This window comes from Barbus barbus (assembly GCF_936440315.1).
Source record: "Barbus barbus genome assembly, chromosome: 13".
Lineage (NCBI taxonomy): Eukaryota > Metazoa > Chordata > Actinopteri > Cypriniformes > Cyprinidae > Barbus > Barbus barbus.
The window spans coordinates 4,835,157-4,860,557 of NC_136741.1; the positions used below are offsets into that span (position 1 = coordinate 4,835,157).

The 25,401-nt window shown below is 36.1% G+C and overlaps 1 protein-coding gene across 2 annotated transcripts; it reads right to left on the minus strand.

Annotated features, from left to right (window-relative positions):
* LOC306878769 (myc box-dependent-interacting protein 1-like) lies at window positions 1-25,268 on the minus strand. 2 transcript variants are annotated; one of them, XM_079431292.1, is made up of 15 exons: window positions 24,904-25,268; window positions 16,821-16,901; window positions 16,633-16,687; window positions 15,440-15,534; window positions 13,926-14,021; window positions 12,531-12,638; window positions 11,042-11,127; window positions 9,931-10,006; window positions 9,763-9,818; window positions 9,606-9,638; window positions 9,012-9,075; window positions 8,483-8,602; window positions 5,948-6,013; window positions 2,969-3,070; window positions 1-2,881 (listed from the first exon to the last, which is right to left on the minus strand). In XM_079431292.1, exons 1-15 carry the CDS (start codon window positions 24,982-24,984, stop codon window positions 2,780-2,782), a joined length of 1,221 nt encoding a protein of 406 aa, XP_079287418.1. In that variant the 5' UTR covers window positions 24,985-25,268; the 3' UTR covers window positions 1-2,779. The 2 variants fall into 2 exon arrangements, with proteins under 2 accessions (XP_079287418.1, XP_079287419.1); XM_079431293.1 differs by lacking the exon at window positions 9,606-9,638 and having other exon boundaries at window positions 24,904-25,245.
* Window positions 25,269-25,401: the final 133 nt, after the last annotated feature.

Sequence of the window (25,401 nt, forward strand, 5' to 3'; positions counted from 1 at the left end):
AGTATAATTTTAATTTTAATATGCTTTTTGAAGGCTTCATGACAGGGTATTTTTCTTACAGAGAACTGCATGTTAAGACAGAACATCCTAAGCTATCAAAATGCTGCAGGACATTTTCCCTTTATGATGACATGTATATATAGTTCATGTGAAACATCTCAGTTTTAAATATCAGAACCTTCACCATTCAGGAGTCACTTTCAACATTCACGTGAATAGACTAGACCTCTTGCAGCTGTTTGCTCAAAGACCTGATGAATCCTTCAATATTCAAAAATTATTCAAATATAGAGCTTACCAGGTAAGAAAATTACAGCTCTGCTATGTAAACAGGTCAGGGAGAGATATTATATAAACTAGATTTACACGGTACACACTGACAATGCCAGAGTCGAAAATACATAAGAGTTCACAAAATAGCAGCTAATTTACTCTGCTTGGGAGATTCTACACTGTTTTGGTAAAAGCAGATTCCCTGTGTATTTGATAACAGATTAAGCATTAAAACAGGGGCCCGATTTTGTAGCATTTAAACCAATCCATTTTAACCAGGTGCTAAATGTACCGAATACTGAATATATGTCATTGCCATTTCTCAACAATGCAATTGATCCTGATTTAATTAACATAGAAACAGAGACTAACATAGAAAACTGAATTTTAAAAAGAGACGTTAGTGTACATATTACTATTGAAAAATGGCAGTGGTAATTCATCAAATGACAGAGAAGAGTGTTATAACCAGGCATATAACCATATGCAGGTGCAGATGAGCACAATTTTGGTACAGTTATACTGTACTATCTCAGTAAAGTATGCGAATAAATCTCACGCAGTTCATTCAGTATTTCCACCCTAAGATTGTTTCAGTGCATCACAGGCTACATTTTCCCAGATCAATATGAAAATCAAAAAATCTATATTTTCAACATGATTTTCTATTTTAAATATTAGTATAATCATGAAAATGAGATATGACCGGTCTTCTCCAGGTCTGTAAGAATAAAGCTTTTGTGCACCCGTCTAAAAGGAACTATAAAACATTCATGCAACCATGAAAAATGTTTCAATTGTTTAAAGATTTTAAAATACATTGCAAAATGTGTTTCAAGCAAACAGTTGTTCATACAGTACAACACAGTGGTTTGTCCCATTGTATAATTTTCATAATCTTTGGTGGCATATACCTGAAGACCTTTATAACAGAACAAAGAAAAACATAAATATTATGAAGTTTTTGATCATGTATTGAGATGAACCCCTCGCATGCAGTGCAGTGCTAGAAACCCTATCTAGGGAACAACATGTTAAACTATTGTAAGGGTTGAATGGGCTCTACATGTACAGGAGACTCTAGCGACGATAAAACCAGCAAAAGAGTCTGTTGTCCCTGATTTTAAAGTCAACATGAAATGGAGTTTGCACATTTACAGAATATACTGTATACTGGACTTCAGGACTTGATTGATTTGGGAAGAGATTTGTGACATCAGTAGGCTATGCAGGAAGCCAACCTTTTTGCCCACCAGATATTTGACCTTTAGTACAAATAGTGTATTCCATCTGTGAAGAGCATCTGTCACTGTATTACTTGTATACAAGATGCTATTTGTTTCTATTTATACTTGGTGGAAACAGTCTCTACACATTTTTTTTTTATTTTACAGTATGTGGGACATGCACTGAAGAATTGTGCACAGTAATTTCATGTTGACTTTAAGCAAAAGAGTAAAAGATTTCACTGAAATACATTGATATTCAGTTTAGAGCAAAAAAACTGATGCTTTATGTCTTCCCAAAATGGCCCAATGACAAATACCAATCAAATCGGCCCCAGCTCTATTAGGGATTTTTTAATTGTGTCCATGGCCACGTTCACACTGTAAAGCTTCAGGAGTGACAACCCATTCAAATATGGGACTGAATCTCCTAAATGATCAATTCATGTGTGCACTGAGCAGAACTGAAATCGAGACAGCTGACACCATGGTAATCATAACGTTCTGGAGTCTTGCGTGTTTGGTATCCGCTATTTTTAATACTACTGCAACCAAATACTCATTAAGTTCACCATTGTTTATTTTTGAAAGTCTGTTTCACAGAGCATGTTCTTGCAGTGTTGCCATGTCCACTTATCAGTGCATTTGGGCTTATGGTTTTGCTCATAAAGTGATCCAGTTTATGTAGGCAGGTGCAAGTTGCAATATTTTGTCTTATTTCCAATATAAATCATTTGGATTTATTTAGGTTTATTTTTTTGCTTGTTCTTGTTTGTGTTTTTTTCTAGCAAGACCTGGCATCATATGTAAGTCAAAGCTCGTATCTCCTTCCCTGTGACTTTCTTGCACTGTGCATAAAGCAGAGCAACACATTTAGTTTATCATTAACATAGTTTTTCTCTTCAGTTGTAAACAAACTGCAAAAAAGTTTTGTAAATGTGGTTGTCACTCCCATAAATTACTGAACTGTATGTACAGATCAGGATTCAGCTTTAAAGGATGAACTGACAAGCGAGTTTAGCTGCAGTGTGCATGTGGTCCATATTACTTCATGAAGTTATGTAAAGCATGCTGCTGCAAATATCATCTAATGCCTTTTACTGTTTATTCTTACTGCCAATTCTACATGTGGCCACAGTATATAGATTTGAGCTTTTTTTTTTTTTTTTTTTTGCTTGAGAAGCCCTTGTTTTTGAAGATGTTTTATAAAAAAATGTATCACAGTAAAGTGGTGAGAAAACGAAGTATAAGAACAGGTGATTCTGAGAGGGCTGTTCCGCTCACAGTTTCTGGGTGAAGTTTTCCGGGAAGACTCCTTTAACTAGGAGGTTTTTATTCTGAATCCAGTGTGACTCTTTTACGCCCATTAACCAGCCATCATCCTGCGCACACAAACAAAAAGACAATGAGTCATTGTCCGATTGTATGTGAGTGTGTATGCATGTATAAACATGGGTGCCATGACTGACCTGTTCATCTGGGTTGGCAAAGGGAAGCACAAGCACAATGTCACCAGCCTTCAGATCAAGTTCATCGCTGTCTGTTGCTCCGTAGTCGTGTATCACTTTCACCTACCAAAAATCATGTTAGAAAATTCTCTCTACCTCTCTCTCTCTCTCTCTCTCTCTATATATATATATACACATCAACAATCGCAATTAATCGAATCCAACATAAAAGTTTTTGTTTAGATAATATATATGTGTGTATACTGTGTATATTTATTATGTATATAAATACAAACATGTATATATTTAAGAAAAATATGGTATGTTTTTACAGTAAATATATATATAATATAAGATACAAGAATATGAATATATAAATGTATATACATGTAAATATACAGTATATAAGTATATACTGTATTTGTGTGTATTTATATATACATAATAAATATACACAGTGCATATACATATATTATGTAAACAAAAACATTTATTTTGGATGCGATTAATCGTTTGACAGCAGATAGATAGATAGATAGACAGACAGACAGACAGACAGACAGACAGACAGACAGACAGACAGACAGACAGACAGACAGACAGACAGACAGACAGACAGACAGACAGACAGACAGACAGACAGACAGACAGATAGATAGATAGATAGATAGATAGATAGATAGATAGATAGATAGATAGATAGATAGAGTGGGGAAATTTGTTTTTTGATCCCCTTCTGATTTTGTACGTTTGCCCACTGAGATAGATATGATCAGTCTATAATTTTAATGGTAGGTTTATTTGAACAGTGAGAGACAGAATAACAACAAAAAAAATCAGAAAAATGCATTTCAAAAAAGTTATAAATTGATGTGCATTTTAACAGAAGCAATCAATCCATCAGATTCCAAACTCTCCACCATGGTCAAGACCAAAGAGCTGTCCAAGGATGTCAGGGACAAGATTGTGGAACTACACAAGGCTGGAATGGGCTTCAAGACCATCACCAATCAGCTTGGTGAGAAGGTGACAACATTTGGTGCGATTATTTGCAAATGGAAGAAACACAAAATAACTGTCAATCTCCCTCAGACTGGGGCTCCATGCAAGATCTCAGCTCGTGGAGGAATCAGCCCAGAACTGCACGGGAGGATCTTGGAAATCATCTCAAGGCAGCTGTAACCATAATCACTAAGAAAACAATTGGTAACACACTACGCCGTGAAGGACTGAAATCCTGCAGCGCCCGCAAGGTCCCCCTGCTCAAGAAAGCACATGTACAGCCCGTCTGAAGTTTGCCAATGATTCAGAGGAGAACTGGGTGAAAGTGTTGTGGTCAGATGAGACCAAAATCCAGCTCTTTGGCATCAACTGAACTCGCCGTGTTTGGAGGAGGAGGAATGCTGCCTATGACCCCAAGAACACCATCCGCACCGTCAAACATGGAGGTGGAAACATTAAGCTTTGGGGGTGTTTTTCTGCTAAGGGGACAGGACAACTGCACCGCATCAAAGGGACCATGGACGGGGCCATGAACCGTCAGGGCCAGGGCATTAAAACTGGGTCGTGGAGGGGTATTCCAGCATGAAAATGACCCTAAACACACGGCCAAGGCAACAAAGGAGTGGCTCAAGAAGAAGCACATTAAGGTCCTGGAGTGGCCGAGCCAGTCTCCAGACCTTCATCCCATAGAAAATCTGTGGAGGGAGCTGAAGGTTTCAAGTTACCAAACGTCAGCCTCGAAACCTAAATGACTTGGAGAGGATCTGCAAAGAGGAGTGGGACAAAATCCCTCCAGAGATGTGTGCCAACCTGGAAGAAACATCTGACCTCTGTGATTGCCAACAAGGGTTTTTCCACCAAGAACTAAGTCATGTTTTGCGAAGGGGTCAAATACTTATTTCACTCATTAAAATGAAAATGAATTTCTAACTTTTTGAAATGCGTTTTTCTGGATTTTTATTTATTGATTTTTTTGTTATTCTCTCTCAATGTTAAAATAAACCTACCATTAAAATTATAGACTGATCATTTCTTTGTCAGTGGGCAAACGTACAAAATCAGCAGGGGATCAAATCATTTTTCCCCCCACTGTATATACATGTATACACACACCACCATTCAAAAATGTGCCAAGATTTATCAAGATTTTATAAAAAGAAATGAATACTGCTATTTAGAAAAGATGCTTTAAATTGATTTTTTTTTTAAGTGCCAGTAAAGACTTTTACATTGTTACAAGAAATCAATTTTCAATTTCAAATAAATGTAAAATAAACAAATTTCTAATCAAAGAATCCTGAAAAAATGCAACTTGTTTTCTAAAACATATTAAGCAGAACAGCTGTTTTCAACTGTAATAAGAAATGTTTATTGAGCACCAAATCAGAATTAGAATAATTTCTGAAGGATCACGTGACACTGAAGACTGGAGTAATGATGCCGAAAATTCAGCTTTGCCAACATAGGAATAAAATTATTAATATTCAAATATAGAAATCATTATTATAAATTGCGTGTGTGTGTGTGTGCGTGCATTAGTGCTGTCAAATCGATTAATCGCAAATAATTGGATCCAAAATAAAAGTTTGTTTTTACATAATATATGTGTATACTGTGTATATTTGTTATATGTACATATAACAACCCTTATATATGTTTATAAATACAATATACTGTATACAATTTTTATACAATATTTATATATGATTTATATTATACATAAATATAAATATATATTACATATATTTCTTAAATATATACATGTGTGTGTATTTATATATAGATATAAATATACACAGTACACACACATCTTATGTAAACACAAATTTCTATTTTGGATGTGATTAATTACAATTAATCAATTTGACATTATATATAAAGGTTGCGTTTATTTGATCAAAATACAGTAAAATACAGTGATATTGTATTATAATATAATACAATAAATACTACTTCCATTGTAAACCTATGGGATCTTGGGTTTTCAGTGCATCTCACCTTATAGAGAACAGGTGGAGGAAGCTCTGCATCTGATGAGCCATTAGTCACTGTTGGCGCCTCATTCTAAATACAAAGAATAAAGAGAAACACCTTAATTACACCTGAGCAACTCAACAGAATAAAGCAAACCTGCTATCTATAGAAATGCACACAAAAACGGGCATTTAACATGACCACAGTGGAAACCTGCCACATCCACAGAACAACATGATCTACTTCTGATCCATCCTAACTCTATGACATTACTCCACAATACAACCAAAATTAATCTTGTTCCTCTTACACTTTGAAGCTTCTCCCACTGACTTCGCCTCCCAAGCCTGAGCCGCACCACTGCCCCAGTTTGTATCTGCGTCTTGCTTTTGGCCTACCTGGGACTCTTCCTCGCCCCAGCGCTCCGCACCATCATCCTCCCAGTCTGGCTGCGCAGGCGCAGCTGTTTCACTGCCCCCAGCCTGACTGCGCAGACATGCTGTCCTGCTCATCCCAGCTGGGAGGTTCATACGGCTGTACGACAGGAGCGACCTCATCCTCCCACTGAGGAGCCTCGTATGGCTGCTGGCCGTAAGGCTGAGCAGCAACTTCTTCATCCGAGTCCCACTGCTGGGAGGGGTCTGCAGCAGGGGTCTGATCAGGCTGGGATGGGTAAGAAGGGTCGCCATTGTTTGTTGGATTTTGGGAGGTAAAATAGATGGTGGGGATAAGGCCAGGCAATATGGTAATATGGTAAAAGGCGCAAATAATTTGCAAGAAAAAGGGAATAAATGAAGGAAAATATGAAGGAGACGTGAATTACTGTTCATTCTAAACTCCCAAAATGGTTATTTTTATTTTTTATTAGTATTTTGAATGAGCTTTTATTTTTACATTTTCAATTTAAATTTTAGTTACATTTTTATTAATTTTGTTATGTCATTTTTATTTCAGTTTTAGTTTTTACTTAATTTCCAGTTTTACTGTTTCAACTTAAACTAAACAAAAATGAGAAATGTTTCCTTGCAACTAACTGAAATAAATGTAGGCTTTTCATCTAAATTTATATTTGATTTCAGCTTTATTTCTATTAATTTCTTTATTTCTATTCTATTGTAATAACTTTAGCTTTATTTTTAGTTAGGGTTAAGACCCTGACAAATACAATACATTATTTATTTAATTTAATTTTTTTTTTTACAGTATAAATATTAGTCCAAATATATTAGCTGAAAAGCGAGTGAAATCTGTTATTATATAATTCACCAGATAGCAAGATTCACACACACAAACCTAAATAGAGGTGCATGTAAACCCCTGAGCAAAGCAAACTGCGTAGTATTATTCTTGTCTATATTAAGATATAACTATTTTTTTTTGTTCTTGTTTCTGTAATGAGACGTCTGTTTGCTGTATTGGATACAGCTTAACGTTTGTTAATGGTCTGTTTGTTTGTGTGTGGTTTTCTAATTTCTCAATCCAAAGACTGTAGAAAAATTTCATCCAAAATCCCCATCAAATGGTTCTTTCTGGCTCTTTGAGTGCAACCCACTGCCATGATCAATCAGCCCACAAGAATCACAAAGATTATGTCAAGACTCAAGAGCGATCGGATCCATCACAAGAGTGCCAGCACAGTACAAGGTCTTTCCTCCCATGAATCCCATGAAGCCTCCTTTCATGAGGCAGCACAAAATGAAAGAGTGAGATAAATGAGGGTCATAATAAGAGTGCAAAGTACGTCTATCACCATGACAATAGTAAGATGAGAGCTCTCATAAACCCCCCTGAAAGGAGCTTATGCTCATTATAGTGTTCAGAGCTTTTTATTACAGCAAACATGAGAGAAAAGCATTCGTTATAGGTGAAGTGATCTAATAGGGGATACTGGAACACCATGTATAAGAGTAAGAAAAAAATAATATACAGTAATATTCACAATGAACAAGCCCATACAGAATAGGGTGCATTTTTGCTGAGATTTTAGGGAAAAATCGATGGAATTCTGTGCAGTGAATATAATCATGGTCAAATGTGTCAAACAGAGCTGAGAGTACTACAATACAATTAGTAGCTGACAGTTAACATGCATCACATGCGAGCAGTTAATGTGTTACATGCTAAACCAAAGTGGTATTTCAGTTCGCCAAAACTCAAAGGGGAAACATGCAGAAATTTCATTCCACTTCAAAACTCAAGAGGCCGAGCTGTTGCATGCATCTTAGATGGCATCATGTGCTGAATTCAGAACTGCATATACTAGCATACTACTCATTTACCATATATGTCTAAAGCAGAAATAGTAAGGGTAGTATGTGGTTCCAAATTCAGCAATGGTTTTGGTAATGCTGACAAACTCAAGAGCCAGTAATACTTCAGTTGAGAGTTGATAAAAGATGACAACAGTCAGGTTTAAAATGTGGCACTTTAGGGTGAAGAAGGAGGATGAATGTGCTAATTAAGGATGGAGATGATATATAAATGAAATGGAGATAAAGCCAGGAAGAGACTGGTGAGAGTGCTTAGATGAGCAGGGGAGGGAGTCATTTGACCTCTGACCTGTGGCTGGGTTGAATTGTTAATGTCAGGCACCACTGCATCTTCAAGCAGGTTAATGATGTTGTCCTGTTTCACCTCCTGAGATGAAGAGGGCCGTGACACCGGCGGTCCTTCTCTGGACTGCCACACCAACACACACATGCAAACACACACAAGCAGGAGGAAAATACATAACACACTGACAGTTAAAACACCAAATCAGAACCGCTTATGGTTAGTTTTTTTATCTACTACTAGAACAACACTGTTGTAAGGTTAATTATAAATACTGGTGTAACACTGCCCCTTAAAGAAAACTTTGATCATATCAAGGTAGTCACATGGTTATGTCCAGTTTTTTATGAGAAAACAAAATCAACATTCTCTCCTATCCATCACTTATTTAAAAATGTATTTAAACCCCATTGCAATGTCTGATGTATAAATGTAAAAAAAAGGCTTGGTTTTATTTATGCTTCTTTAGTTTCATTCATACTGTAAGACATAAAAACATATAGCGCACATAAAAACATCAGTTCTCTCACAGTACCTTTGCTGGTGATTTAGGGGCCTCTGACCCGGACTCTGAGAGGTTGTGATTGGCTGCTTCTTCACTGCATGAAAAACACACACTGGTAAATAAATACAGTACTACACTTGTCATGCGTGTCCTGGCTGAAACAGATCACTAGGTGGCAGCAGAGATCAGTGTTAATACTGCAGGCAGATTGGTTTAAATCACAACCATGCACAATTACTGCATTTCAAAGACATTCCAGACATGCAGTTATTTTTTTTGTCAGCATGTACACACAGCCCCAAGCTAGTGGTAATTTTCCACAGCAAACAAGTGTTAGTCAATTTTTAATATTTCAGCAGTAATATGCACCAATTGTTTTTTTTTTCAAATGGAGGAAAAACATGCACCTCTCAAGTGAAAACAAATGTTTCTCAGACATTTCTGAGGCCTGACAGCCAAAACATTGTTTTTTCTTCCATGAATTTCTGAAGTCATTAAAAAGATTTACACACCAAAACAAGATATTATATGAGATGAGAGAACATGGTGTAAATAATCTTGTTGAAGTGAATCTTTAATGCAATAAATGTTGCATAAACACACATAAAACACTGGAGCTGTTACCTCTTCCCAGTGCTTGCTGTCGTGACACCTTTTCTGTGGGTTATTTGGGTTGGTTTAATTTACAAGGAAAACAAGAACTCGCACATCTGTGTGCTAAACTACAGGAAACCAGAAGTGTCTACACAGACAGGAAATATCCCAGGATAAAAGCACTCACTTGGCTAGACGCTGCTCATCCAGTTTGGTCATAATATCACTCAGATTCTGGTTCAGCTGTGAGTGAGAGAGTGCAAAATAACTAACAACATATAACGTAACAACATATTCCTTAACTAACAACAATAATCTCATTTATTTCTTAATACGTCTCTTATTATTGCCTCACTTTGCCCATGTCCCTGTGAAAGTTTTTCTCCAGGCCGGCAACGCTCTGGAATGTGTTAACATAGATGCCAACACGACTGCAGAGAGAGAGAGAGAAAGCAACAAGTCAAAATCAGTTCATTTAAAGGAAAAAAAATGCTTTAGTTTACCAAAAAATGTATATTTTGTTATGTACTTGTCATGATGTTATTCAAATCATGCTGCTGTTTTTTTCTGTGGAACACAAAAGAAGAATATTTGCAGTTTTTCATATAAAGACAGTTCCTTATGATCTCTTAAGCTCAATAAACAATGTCTTAAACCATACAGGTCAACAGTTTAGGGTCAATAAGACACTATTTATTGAAAAAATAAGTTTTCTTTTAATTAGCAAGAATACATTAAATAAAAAAGTGACAGTAAAGACTTTAATAATGTAAATAATATATATATATATATATATATACACACACACACACAAATATATATATATACAGTATATATATATATATATATATATATATATATATATATCATAGAATCTTGAAAAAATATATATAACTGTTTTACATTTACATTTAGTCATTTAGCAGAAATTATAAGAAATTATTATTCATAATAATAAGAAAATAATACAATGATTTCTAAAGGATCATGTGACTCTGAAAACTGGAGTAATGATGCTGAAAATTCAGCTTAAAAATTTCATTTTAAAATATACTAAAAACGAAAACAGTTCATTCAAATTGTAAAAATATTTCACAATATTAAATTTTTTACTATTTTTAATCAAATAAAGTAGCTTTGTGTGAGGAACAGAAATGTAGGACAAAATGTAAGTCTTCCTCTCTGTTGTAGATATTGTATGGCTTTTATATTGCATTTTTGTCCTTTTTGCAGCTTGTCAGACGCGATCACTTCGAATTGTTATTATAAGGAAAAGAGATGTGTGAAAATGCTACAAAATGATCATTTTGTGTTCCACAGAAAATAAATTAGCAGCAGCAAATAAAGTTTAGAACAATGTGATGGTTATACATTTTTAGTGAACTATTCTTTTAAGAAGACAGAAAGAGGGGAAGGAATAAGAGAGATGAACAGAGATCATGGCAGGATGAATAGCTGGTTATTACCTGTCCCACAGGGTGGGAAGTTCCTCCTGGAGATCATAATTGATCTCCTCAAACACCTTCTGAGCTTTGCCCAACTCTTCCTCGGCCTAAACACACACAAACACATCAACACACACGGTCATTAGACTAAACACACTATAATTTATGAAAATGCATATACAAAGAATTACGCGTTCAAATGTATAACGCAAAACAATCAACTCTAGACTATTTCTCCAAACAATGAAAACAAATGGTTAGCAGGGGCTCCAAAAAAAGACCAAACAGCACCAAAAATACCATAAAAGCACTTCACATTGCTTGTGTGCTATAGCCAAAGTCCTTTAAATAATGGCACTGTTGTCTTTGCTAGAGTTAAACTACTGTTTAAAAGTTTAATAATTTTATTTAGCAAAGATTCATTAAATCGATTTAAAGTGAACGTAAAGACTGCAAAATAAATGCTATTGTTTTAAACTTTCTATTCATCAAAGAATCCTGAAACAAAAATCAGTTTCCACAAAACCAGAAAAACTGTTTTTAACACTAACAATAGAAAGAGATGTTTCTTGAGCAGCAAATAAGCATTAGAATGATTTCTGAAGGATCATGTGACACTGAAGACTGGAGTAATGATGCATCACAAGAATAAAATTAGATTAGATTAGATTCAACTTTATTGTCATTTATGCAGAGTACAAGTACAGAGCTAATGAAATGCAGTTAGCATCTAACCAGAAGTGCAAGAATATAGTGTTTTATATACATATAAGTGCAGAGTAAGTGAAGATATGATTTACAGAATATACAGTGGAATTGCTATATACAGTATTGAGCAGAGTATATACAGAATATAGAATAGGAATGCAATGTAGGGATTGTATGTACATTATGAACAGAGCAATGTAGATTATATAGATTACAGATTATATATACACATTATGAACAGCAGAAACGTGAGAACAGTCTGCTTCTACAAATGTAAACTATATTCAAACTATATTGACCCCAAACTTTTGGACAGTGTTGTTTTAAACAAACATACAAAAGCATGAAGTAAATACACCTGAGGAACACAGATGCTACATGAGGAAGCCACGCTGTGAGTGGGTGTGGACTGTGAGTAGGTGGGTGGAGTTATGCAGATTAAGGGAGGGTTTACAGGCTGAGTGACAGATGAGTCACCTGGCTTCTCGAGAGGTTAGTTTGAGCGATTTGATGTGCTGTGATTATTCCCTGAGCCCAGCCAGGAGCAGCCTTCTCCACCAGAGCCAGAGGCTAGTCGTGCAGCAAAGAGAGAGCAGCGACAAACACACTCAAGTGCTGATGTTAGCTCACACAAATCTCATCAAGCAAGATAACAGCTTGTGCAAACGCACACATACACTCACTCAAGCATTGAACTGACTGCGATACATGAATTATGCAGTGTAATAGCAATAGGTTGGTTAGTTAACAAGGTGTAAAGACAAAAAGCCAGACAGTACAGTATCAGTATAGCTTTCGGTACCTTGGCAATTTTGGCCTCGTCCTTTTTCTTGCTTTTCTGTATAGAGGCAAAATGATGTCTGGCACTGTCAAAATCCACCAGCTTCCTTTCGCGCTTAGCGATGCGGGTCTGCAGAGGGAGTCAGAGAGTCACAAGTTCACAGTAACTAACTACTGTAAATAGACAATGGCCTTAATTGGTTCCCAGGGTGTTATAAAGTTGTAAGTGTTGCTAGATGGTTCTTGCTATGTGATGCAACAAATTCTGGTGTCTAGATGTAGCCAGAATCCTACTTCAGTGTAAAGCCCTATTCGGTCAGTAATTGCTTCTCATAGGAACGTCTGTAAAAATACATTTGCATGGCACATTAATGATAAAAAGTCATGCATTCGTATGGCGATTATGCCATGATGCTATGAATGAGCTGCTCACATGGTCAGTCACATGATTGCCATCTATAAACAAAATGTCTGTTATTGCTTTGATTGCTCATATTTAATTTAACGACAGGAAAATAATATCTCTATTTAATTATTTAAATATCCTTTTCAAAAATAGGATAATCAATGCACTTTAGATTAAATGGCTTTCTGTCTTGCATTTTATCTTTCAAATTGATGTTATTTTAAAAATGTGGAAATGAGCAAAAATGAGTTAAAGCAAACTTTTATTTACATAAGGTAAACATTTGATCCAACTACTTGTTTGACTTTTAAAATAATTAGTTGTGCAAGCCCTAATTTATACACTGTAAAAAATTATGATCAGTAAGGCATGACAACTTTTATTTTTACATTAACTCAAAGTAAGTTGAGCAATTTTAGTTTTTATTTTAGCTTGATTTTTTAAGCCAGTTTAATATCATTTAAGTTGAAATGACTTGTACAACCAAGATGATTGCATTTAAGGATTTAAAGCAGCAACTGCGCTGAAGTTTAAATAGTTTTTTTTTTTTTTTTACAGTGTATACATTTATTGCATACCATAACAATGACCCATTTCAAAATTATACATGATTTTGTTCTTTTTTATTTCACTACTTAATGTAGTGGAACTGTGACGAAATAAAATCCTTTTCCAGCATTTCAGTAATAAAAGTGTCCATATTTGAAATGCGTGCACATCAACACGAAACACAACCATTACTGTACGGTGCTTGGCAGTGGTCAAAAGACATTTACAAAACCACTTTTCCATTGAACCCTTATTGTAAACTCAGAGATGTGGATTCACACAGCAATTAAATTACCACACAACCTTGGTGTTAGTCAAAAAACAGTAGGCCATTTAGCTGGGAATTTTTATGCGGTGGAAAAAAAAACAGACATTCTGAATTTGGACAGCAATAAAATCACTGACTAGTTCCTATAAATGTTGAAATGCTTACATGTACCACGTATTAAAGCAAAAACAAACCTTTAAGTCTGGAAATTGAGCCAAATATGTATCCGTGGAAATGAGGGCATTGTCCACAAGCTTCTGGTGGAAATCTTGCCACAGGAGGTCAGTGTCCTGTAAAACAAATGTCATCAGACACGTACAGCAAGACACATACTCTCACAATCTCTGTCACACACACACACACACACACACACGCACGCACGCACGCACACACACACACACACACCACACACATACTGACAAACCACTGATGACGATAGTCTAAATACTGTATATGTGTATAGAACTATTCTAAAATAGAGTTCACTGCAGTAGCACTACTCTAGCATCACCGGCACTAGCTATAGACTAGACCGTCATGTTTACCTCCAGATTATTATCATCTCCTTTACTCACAGAAGGATGGGTGAGTGGAAGAAATCAAAGAAATGTAGAAAACAGAATCAAGTCAACAGAGATCTAAACATAAGTGTGGACAGCATCGATCCTTCACTTGCATACAGTCGTAAAGGAATAGTTCACCCAATTTTTTAGTTTTCTGCTGAATTTACTCACCTTCAAGTCATCCAAGATGTTGATGAGTTTGTTTCTTTATCGAAACAGATTTGGAGAAATGTTCACCAATGGATCCTCTGCAGTGAATGGGTGCCGTCAGAATGAGAGTCTAGACAGCTGATAAAAACAATAATCCACACTTTTGTTGTTTTTATCAGCTGTTTGAACTCTCATTCTGAAGAAACTCATCTACATCTTAGACGGATAGAGGGTGACTACATTTTTAGAACATTTTGGGGATTTAGAATTAAAATATACACTTCTGTTTGGGGTCAGTAAGATTTTAAAAATGTTTTTGAAATCTCTTATGTTAACCGAGGCTGATTTATCTGATCAAAAATAACAGTAGTATTGTGAAATATTATTCGAATTTTAAATAACTGTTTTATATTTTAATACATTTAAAAATGTAATTTATTCTTGAGATGCAAAGCTGAATTTTTAGCATTAATCCAGTCTTCAGTGTCACATGATCCTTCAGAAATCATGCTGATTTGCTGCTAAATAATTATTTTATTTTTATCAGTGTTGGAAACAGTTTTGCTGCTTGATACGTTTGTGGAAACTGTGATAATTATTTTCTCTCCAAAAAATAAATAAATAAAATTACTGGCCCTGACATTTTGAATGGTAGTGTATATTCAAATGCTGGAAGATTTTGGTCTCTTAGCACATCTGAGATAAGTATGAGACTTGATTTAATTGTATCTAGGTTCCTGTGATCATTAACATTTTCCTCTGGTTTGGTATCTGGTTGGTGACATTACTGAGATCTGTTCTGAAACTCTACAAGCGACACATTTGAGGTCACTGTGGCCCTTTTGCAAACAGTATGTAAGAATCAAGAGACTTAAGGAGAAACAACTGACATATTAAAGAGATTTTACTTTCCTATGAGATTTTTCACACTGAAAACACTAATGTCACACAATCCAGACAAAGTGTTTTGCTCTGCCAGTGACATCCTTACACACCTCCGCGATGGAGTCCACCTCCTCTTTGCCAAACCACTCGGGGTCGTACAGTTCTGCCAGACAGTCATGCAGACGCTTCGAACACTCGTGCATGGCTGCGGAAACAAAAAACGGGTCAGCTAAGAGACGGTCATTGGCATAGTCACTCAACCCAAAACACATCTTTTCGAGAAGTGAGAACTGCTGTGGGCACAGGGGAGGAAGCTGAGGCATTAGGGCAGCACGCTAGAGTCTGCTTACTTTGCATTTCTTTAATGCACTACTACTCGCCAATGGTTAAAGTGGTAGTTCATCCATAAATGAAAATGCTGCCTTAAAGATTTGGAATATAGTGTACCGACTGCTTTTATGGTGCTTTTGGTCATTTTAGGAGCTTGACAGATCTAGTCCTCCCCCCAAAAAACTGCACTAACATTTTATCAAACTTACATGTTCCAAGGAAGAAAAAAAACATGGGGTGAGTAAATGATGACAGTGTTTCATTTTTAGGTGAACTATCACTTTAAGAGCAAACCAGTATGGCCAGACCTGAAAACACTTTCCACATGTTTACAACCTAGAAAGAATTTGTGACTCCTTTATCTCTGTTACACATGGAGGCAGGTACAGCTATAGAAGCAGGACTGAGTATGTTCAGTAACAATCATCTGTTTTGCATTTAGAGAAGCTTGTGTATTTTATCTGAGAGAAGGCTGCATTTAAATACAAAGGAGCATGGTAGAGTGATTGAACATTTGGTTCGACTTTTACCTTAGGACCATATTGAACTGATGCTTTTTTGTACTGTTTTTGGACTTGATTGTGTTTGCTTTTTCATTAAAATTGACTAGATTAGCTTCTCTAAATTATGTCCTATTGCACTACATGGGCGTTAAAAGCATAGCTCACCCCACCCCCACCAAAAAAAGAAAACTATGTAATCATTTACTCACCTTCAAGTCGTGTAAGAAAAATGGTATGACTTTTTTTCTTCTTTGGAACATAAAAAACATGTTTTGAATAATGTCAGCGTTTTTGTTCACACTATGAAAGTCAATGTTACCAAAATATATTATTTTGGGTTCCACAGTAGAATGAAAGTCATACAGGTTTGGAACAACATGAGGGTGAGAAAATGATAACTGAATGTTAATTAAACTCTCATTGATCTCTTTTATTAAAATATGTACACAGACAAACAATTAGAGTCTTACTTTTCACTGCCGTCATATATGCCTTCAAGTCTTTCTGCAATTTGGTGCCATCAGCCTGCAGATATAGATCAGAGAGAAGAAACCATCACTAGATATTTAAGAACTATGAAGAAGGTCAGAGGTCAAATGTCAAGGCAAGGAGTATATTAAGGAGGGGTCCGAGAGGGTGAAGGTTTAAGGCCTCTTACCAGCTGCTTGTTGAATTTGGCCACTTCCTCTTCAAATGCTGTGTCTTTTGTTTCATCCGCCTTTCCCAACTTCTGCAACACCTATCAGAGATCAACACAAAACAGCCAACGTCATACAAACACATAAGGTACACAACTTCTGCTTTACTGGTTTGCAGGCCAGTCTTTGTGTTTGTGAGGACCACAAATTATAAATGAAAGCGCTAAAAAATCCCATTCTACATAACTTGAATTAATGTAAAGAAACAGCAAATGACGAACTAAGTATAAAGGTGAGTAAAAAGTATAATGCATTTTGTGAAAAGACTGGTTCAGTTGCATCACGCCCCTCAAATCAACTAATTAATATTGAACTTATCACACTGTACCAGGTTAGAACTGTGTGAAAACCATAAACAGCCTACAGTCAATGTGTCCTAAACGGATGTGACATGACAAAGCGACAAGCAAAGGAAGTTATCTGTACCATGTTTATCTGAATTTCTGTCAAACTAATGAACTTGTTACAGTAATAATAATACATCAAATTATTATTATTATACATTGGTGTCAGGTTTAACCACATCATATAATTGTGATCAAATCATAGGCATGACATTATTGCTTTAATAACATCTTCAGCAGCATTTTAAACAAATGAAAAGTGCAGTCTTAAGAGTGTAGATGTGTATGTAAGAAACAGGGTCTTAGATCGCCGGCCACCACGAATGGTGCTTTCAGTATCGGTTCCATGTTCCTCTTCCCCATGAAGAACGCTGACATACAGTAACTGTTCATAAAAAATTAAACTTATTCAAGGAGGCTTACAATGAGTTCCTGAGAGTGTGTCAATGACTAAACTTTACTTTCTTGCCACACATACCACCAACCACCTGCCAAAGGTTCAAAGCACAATGTCCTTTTATTCCATAGGATGTTGACTTTCCATTAAACAAGACATAACTATTTCCTAGCAGATTTCCTTTAGTTCAGATCGCCCTACTTCCTGTCCAACATGTATGAGGTAGTGCTTGTATCCGGCTCTATTTATTCAGAGGTAATTTCCTTTTCCTTCTGCTCCCCCATATCAACTCCTAGCGGCATATTAAACATGCCATGCCCTTTGTGACCCAAAGAGATTGGTTTCCGTCAGCCTGATATTTACAACGGTATAGCACATCCTATGACGTCCATTTCATAATAAAGTCAAGAGATTCAAGATGAAAGGATGAAGTTTCTCACATTTTTCTATTTTGAAATGCTTTCTAAAAAGTGAAATATGCAAAGATGTAAGTCATCTGAATGCTAATATACTAAACAGTTTGGGATGGGACTGTTTGACTAATGGAAGATGGAGCTTTCACTCCTCTATCAGTTTCAATAAATTGCTACACATAACTTGGTGCATTCTGTTCATTTTTGTAACAATGTCAGATATAACTAAATAGAAAAATACAGTAAGTTCCAGAGAAGTTCCTGGTCTAGTAGAGCAAAGGAATTCAATAAAGCTGGAGGGGAAATCACAGTAACCTCTAATCTCCCACTGGCTTTCTCTTGGCCTATATGAATAAAGGCCGTGTCAGCTGTGCTCTTCTTGAAGAATGTATGAATGTGTATTACTGTGCAGGGAGTGTTTGAAAGCTGATCCTGAATGCACTGCAGCAGGACCCCTCCCTCATGCCCCCTGACATCTTAAAACACAGCGGCCTGGATCTGTGTCATGATGACCTGTGCAGTAGAGCAGATCTGGGATGAAGGCATTCTCTCTGACTCAGAGGTCTTCCAGGAACACTGGATATGACTGTACTCACTGAGCTAGTGGTCGAATGGCATGGATTTTTCAATAGCTGACGACATATCTAGAGAGCAGGTGGTTGGTGAACGGTTTGATAAAATAATACATAATTTATCAAATAAAAGATGGTTTATTTCACTCACTACATAAAATTAACTTTCAATTTTCTAAAATAGAGCAATTTCCACTAATATGACTGTCAGTAAATTTTGTTAATACTGAGTTTTGTTAATGAGTCAAGCAGACAAAAAAGATTATTCATTTAATCAGGCAAACATTTAATTTAAACATTTTTTATTGTTTTTTTTATACTCACCAAGGCCCTATTTATTTGATCAAAATACATTAAAACAGTAATATTGTAAGTAAAGTAATATTGTGAAATATTAATACAATTTACATTTACATGCTTTTATCTAAAGCGACTTACATTTGAGAACAATGGAAGCAATCAAAAAAAACAAAAGAGCAATGATATGCAAGTGCTATAACAAGTCTCAGTTAGCTTAACACAGTACATGCAGCAAGTTTTTTTATTATATAATAAATAAAAATAAAACAAATAGAATACAAAAATAATAGAGAGGCTAGTGTTATTTTATTTTTATTTTTTTAAGAAAACAAGCACTTAGTAAAAGTCTAAAAGGGGTAAGTTTTTTTTTTTTTAAGAATAGAATTAAAATAGAGATTGCTAGAGTTAGAGGGTCAAATAAAACTGGATGAGATGTGTTTTTAGCCGATTCTTGAAGATGGCTAAGGTCTCAGCTGCTTGGATTGAGTTGGGCAGGAGGGAACATTTAATGTAAAAGTCCGTGAAAGTTATTTTGTGCCTCTTTGGGATATTTTGTCATTTAAAATATTCAGTTTTAATATTAAATTCTATATTAATATTGTAAAATAGGCTCTAATTTATTCCTGTGATGCAAAGCTGTATTTTCAGCATCATTAATCCAGTCTTCAGTGTCACATGATCCTTCAGAAATCATTCCAATATGCTGATTTGATGCTCAAAAACATTTCTTATTATTACCAATGTTGAAAACAGTTTTTTAGCAAACCATTTTTTCCAGTATACTTTGATAAATACAATGTCATAAGAACAGAATTTATACACCACAACCACAAAACCAGTCCTAAGGGGCAATTTTTGAAATTGAGATTTATACAATAAATAAGCTTTCCATTGATGTATGGTTTTGTTATGATCGGACAATATTTGGCTGAGATACAGCTATTTGAAAATCTGGAATCTGATGCAAAAAATCTAAACATTGAGAAAATCGCCTTTAAATTTGATCGAATAAAGTTCTTAGCAATGCATATTACTAATCAAAAATTAAGTTTTGATATATTTACGGTAGTAAATTTACAAAATATCTTCATGGAACATGACCTTTACTTAATATCCTAATGATTTTTGGCATAAAAGAAAAATCTATAATTTTGACCCATACGATATTGTTGGCTATTGCTAGAAATATATCCCCATGTGACTTTACGACTGGTTTTGTGTTGTCCAGGGTCACAAATGTCTTTGATGCCACTCTTTTAATCAATTAAATGCAACCTTACTGAATAAAAATATTAATTTTGAACTTGCGATGAGTCGTTAGTGAATGATTTGAATCATGTTTTTTTTATCTGTTTTCTTTCCTAAATTAAAACACGGGTACTGATAATTATGGATGCTATGCAGCTAATTGTACAAAAAAATAAGCTCTGTTTATACGAGTTGTGTTGTGTGCAAATTCTCCCGAACGTAGCACTGATGGGAAGATTGCCTCATTCTGCCAACTTCGTTGTTGAATATCATGCAACTAAATGAACTAATTTGTTCTTTTGAGAGACGGAAAAATATTTATTTTTATTATCCAAATTCCTTGAGCACATCCACGTGCATTCTTTGATCATACTGCGCATTAGGAAATCATTATAATGCAGCCAAAGATAAATTATGAGAAACATAAAAGTCCAGAGTTTTTAATTCATTTGACATGCAACAGACGCACAATGAAAATTGTTGATTGATGACCCGAAGGACAAACGGTTTTAAAAGCACCACAAGTGATACATTATTTAGAAAGTTCTATTCCGAGAGCACTTAATACATTTATAACTGTAAACAAAGGCATTTCCTATGAAAAATACTAAAATATCCTGACTTTCTCAACTTTTGTTCAGTTATACTTCTGCTCTAGCTTCTGTACTCTTCTGATTTACTATCGAAACTAAGTATAGGAGTACTGCTAATTTTATCATCCTGTATGTTTCCTCATTTGGAAGCTGCCTTGCATAATGTGTCCTAAAAATTGCTTAAATTACAGTCTGATCATATGGCTTTAGAAGACTAATATAGTACACAAGTCATATGAACTGCATTTTGTCCTTTTTGGAATCTCTGGACACTATATACTTCAGTTGAATGCGAGCAGCAGGAACGTTGTCTCCTTTTGTGTTTCACAGACAAAAAATCATCCGGGTTTTGAATGACATGAGTAAATGATGACAAAGTTTTCATTTACAGGAGAACTATTTGTGAATCAGCATGTTTAATTCATACAGCTCTGATCAGACCAGCGCCAACCATTTGTCCGGCAGCTGAGAGATTCCTAAGTGTGTGTGAGCGAAACATTCGAGCAACTGAGAGGCAAGTTTATACTAATTGATACAGTTATCCATATTAATACCACCCTTATAATCTGACACCATACAAATGCATTCTCTCTTTCCTCTACAACAGCATAGACTTCAATTGATTTCTATAATGTAAAGGAAGAATTTTTAGCTTCAGAATTCCCAGAAAGGTTTTGTCAGACTGAGCTATATTTCTGGGACAAATCTGTCTAAAGTAAACACACACCCAGACTTCTCATAGGAGTGGCAAGTGGCTTAATTAGTGTGTCTGTGGGTGGAGCCTTAGCTAACAGGTTAAAGGAGCTTACAATGAGAGAGATTTTGCAGTAGCCTGTATGTGCTTGTGCGAATAAGCCAAATGTCACTTCATCTGTATTTTATAAAGGCCCCTGGACTTTACTTCTGGTCGATGTCTGCTGGTGTTCTGTTACAGCCCCAAAAATACCCCAGACCACAGCTGCTGGCATTCACACACACCACGGTTTGTTCGCACAAGGGGTTTCTGGGGATTAGCTCACAGCTACAGCCTGTCTGCTATTCATAGCCCAATCCACACACTGCTCTATAGCTCTATGAGGACGGACAGGTGTGTGGGTGAAGTGCGGAAGAGGGGTGTGGCTCATGCTTGAGCTTTTGATTGACAAGTCGCCTGTCCAATCAGAGCAGAGGTCAGGGTAAGGCTGAGGACACTTCCTTTGGGTTTCTAATCTGACAAAAGGAGGTGGCTGTAACTTTGCACCCATCTCTAGTCCTCCAGGGTCGTTATGTGACTGGACACTTCTGGAATGTTTGTACAAAAAAAAAAAAAATGGATGGGTGACTCAAGAATAACCTGCCTTGATGTTCCAAATTAGTGACAAACATCATCTAATGACAGACAGGTGGATGTGGGAGAAGCGAAGAGTGAGAAAAGATAAAGGAGAGTACAGAGATGTGGGCCATTTGCCACTAGAGGATCATGGTTAACTCTCCTCTACCTGGCTGAGTTTCAGGGGGAAAGAGGAGATCGCGACCTTACCTCAACGCAATCACGCTGATGGCCAGCATATCACTTAGAAGGAGTGTATACACACACACACACGAATACACACATGCAGATACTTTCAGAGTGACTCCAGCTTTTCACACTCTAAAAAGCCAGAGACAGCTGAGGACTTGAGCTACCATAAAGTACACTAAATGCAACTAAAGCAAGTGCTGACAAATAATATTTAGGCCCATTGTAAAGCCTGCAGCCAAAAGCAATCTGTCCAAAAACATATTAAATGGATCGTTCATGCAAAGATTAAAATTCTGTCATAATTAAAGCAACATAACAAACAGTAGTCACTATACTCCAAGTCATCTGAATCTAGATATTAGCTAACTCTTCATGGTGAACAGAGCAAAATTTAAGTTGTAATTCCCTGAAATTGTAAATCTCACTCACACTATCACATTCAAAGCTGGCATGTCAGAGACAAAGTAGCTAAACTGCCGGCAAAATCTATTCTGTGTTCTACCAAAGAAAGAAAGCCAGATAAAACACTGAAGACTGGATTAATGATGCTGTAGTGGAGTAATGAAATTGCATCACAGGAATAAATTACATTTTAAAAAATATTCACATACATTATTTTAAATTGTAATAACAATTCACATTATTACTGTTTTAACTATATTTTGACCAGAATTTGAGAATTCTATCAACAACATTAAAAAATGCTGGAAGTGTATAAGCCTACCTGCACAAAGTTTATTTTAAAGGGCCCCACTTTTTTGTTCCTTCATGACAACAAGGCATCATTTCATACTTTATTGATTGTTACAGATACTGTTTCTTAAATGCAGCACTTGATGATGATGTTGAGAATGATGAGAAACTTCCGAATTACACACAAAGCAACTGAAAATAGCCCCTACTACAGGAAGAGGAACACAGAAACAGACAATGATCCTAAATAACCTCTTAACTCTCCTTGTAAACATCTATATGATTACCAAGTAATGAGCCCGCTTGGTTTATAGGGACAGGAAACGATAAAACTATCTTTCCAAGAAATCTCCTATCCAAGATGTCTAAGTCTCTTATGAAATATGTGTAACAATATTTAGCATGAAACGACCTAAAACAAAAATGACATGTATTCTAAAAGACTAAATATGTATCAATTCTGATGTTTCTGTACTGATTCTAGTGCTGGTTCAGATTATTAACTCATTGAAACAGCGTGCAAGTGTCAGACCCCTAAAATAAACCTAGAGACTGGCTGAATTTATCAAGTAGTTCCTATAACCCTGGTCTTACATCCTAAAATTACTCAAATATAAAGCGTGTCACTTTTGCACAGTGTAAGACTCTGGTGTCCAGCTGTGCGCTCTGGGAGGCCAGCGGTCATTTGGAGCGTTTAGCATGGAAATGACACTTCCTGTGTACCTCCTGCTTTCAGCTGGGGGTTTGTTTTTGTTGATGCACCACTCATACCCTGAGACTTAAACTGTGCCACAACGTCGCCATTTCAAAACTGCTCCGTATGTTCCCGAGAGCCAGGGATTCATTTTGTAGTGGACATACGTTGTTTGTGAATACCTCTGATTGCAGTCCTAGTGCATCTTAGAGAAAACATTCTGGGCTTTTCTCTGATACAAAATGTTACAGGAGAGAGCGAGACTAGTTGGGGCATGAGGATGTTGTTGTAAGGGTTGAGTAATTATAAAGTGACACAAATGCTTGTTTTCTCTAGCAGTGGGTTTTATGAATCCAAACACCTTAAACAAGTGAACCCCCCCACACACACAAAAAAAAAATAATAATAATAATACACTGACACACATTCAGACAAGTGCCAACTATATAATGAGGGGAGATTATAGGCAACACTTTTTATAATAGTTCAGCGAGGAGCAAGTTTTCATATGTGTAATTTAAAAATTATTTATAATTTTGTCTGTTTTATTAATTGTTTCAGAATAATTTTACTGTTTACATATAGCGGAGCCTACAACACATTTTACAGAACAGACACTAAGTGAAGTTTTTTTTTTTTACTTTAAATTGCTTTTTTTTTTTTTTTATCAGTGTTAACAGAAGCTCCCTAATGTGACAACTTACCCCATATGATAACATGCCCATAATTTGTCAATTATATTGAACTGTATTTTTAATTATTTATTTTACTTGGGAAATGACAGTCGAAATGGCATTTATTATTTATTTATTTATTGTACCCGAGTCTTTAAGGTGTGCCTGACATTCAAAATAAATTGAATTTAACCTGCCAAATATTCAGTGGAGTACAAAAGTGAGACAAATAGGCCCCAGTCTCCTTATAGTATAATATAATATAATAAATGGTTGATTCTATGGCAAGGAGAACTCAAATATCAAAAGAGCTTTGGTCACTGCTCTTTAATGCCCTTCATCTCAAATGACCCCATCAATTTCAAACATAACTTTAACAGGAACTGCTCTTGGAATGAGAAATAAAACCATCTTTTCAACTCAGTGGAGCATGAAAAACACATGAGCGAGTGTTGTGTGGTGTTTCAGTGCTGTTCAGCTGTCTCTTCCTACAGTAAACTGATTATTTGATACTTAGAACAGCTGTTCAGCCGGAAGCAGTTGAATGCACAAACTAAATAACAACAAGAAAATACATAACTGTTGCATATACAAAGAGATGCAAGCACGCATACCTTCTCTTGTGCTCGGGTTATCCTCTTCTGTACATTACTGGCCAGTTTCCCGGCGTTGACTCCTTTCCCTACCTCTGCCATGTCTGAGCTTCAAGTTTCCAAAGTGAATAAATAAATAAATAAACCGTTATGAATGAAGTAAAGCGCAGAGAGACTGGCAGGAGACACAGAAGAACGGTAATGTATGGGGAAATACTCAACAGGAGATCGGTGGGTAAACCCTCTTAAAGAGACAGTGCGCGAGTGCTAAATGTGCACACGAAGAGTTATTATTACACTAAACTCCTTCAAAACTACGAGATCAAAAAGTTTAAACTAAAACTGTCAAACAATTTGCGGTCTAACGGGTTCCGTTATTCACCACTAGTGACAAGCAACTGAGAGAGAGAGAGAGAGAGAGAGAGAGAGAGAGAGAGAGAGAGAGAGAGAGAGAGAGAGAGAGAGAGAGAGAGAGAGAGATGGATTATGTTTCCACTTCTTATTATAGACGCTCTCTTA

Coding starts and splice junctions, on each gene's coding strand:
- LOC306878769 (XM_079431292.1), bottom strand. CDS start 24,984: ATGGCAGAGGTAGGGAAAGGAGTCAACGCCGGGAAACTGGCCAGTAAT. Junction 12,639..13,925: donor CTCAATTTCCAGACTTAAAG/GTTTGTTTTTGC, acceptor CTCCCTCTGCAG/ACCCGCATCGCTAAGCGCGA. Junction 8,603..9,011: donor CCCCTAAATCACCAGCAAAG/GTACTGTGAGAG, acceptor TTGGTGTGGCAG/TCCAGAGAAGGACCGCCGGT.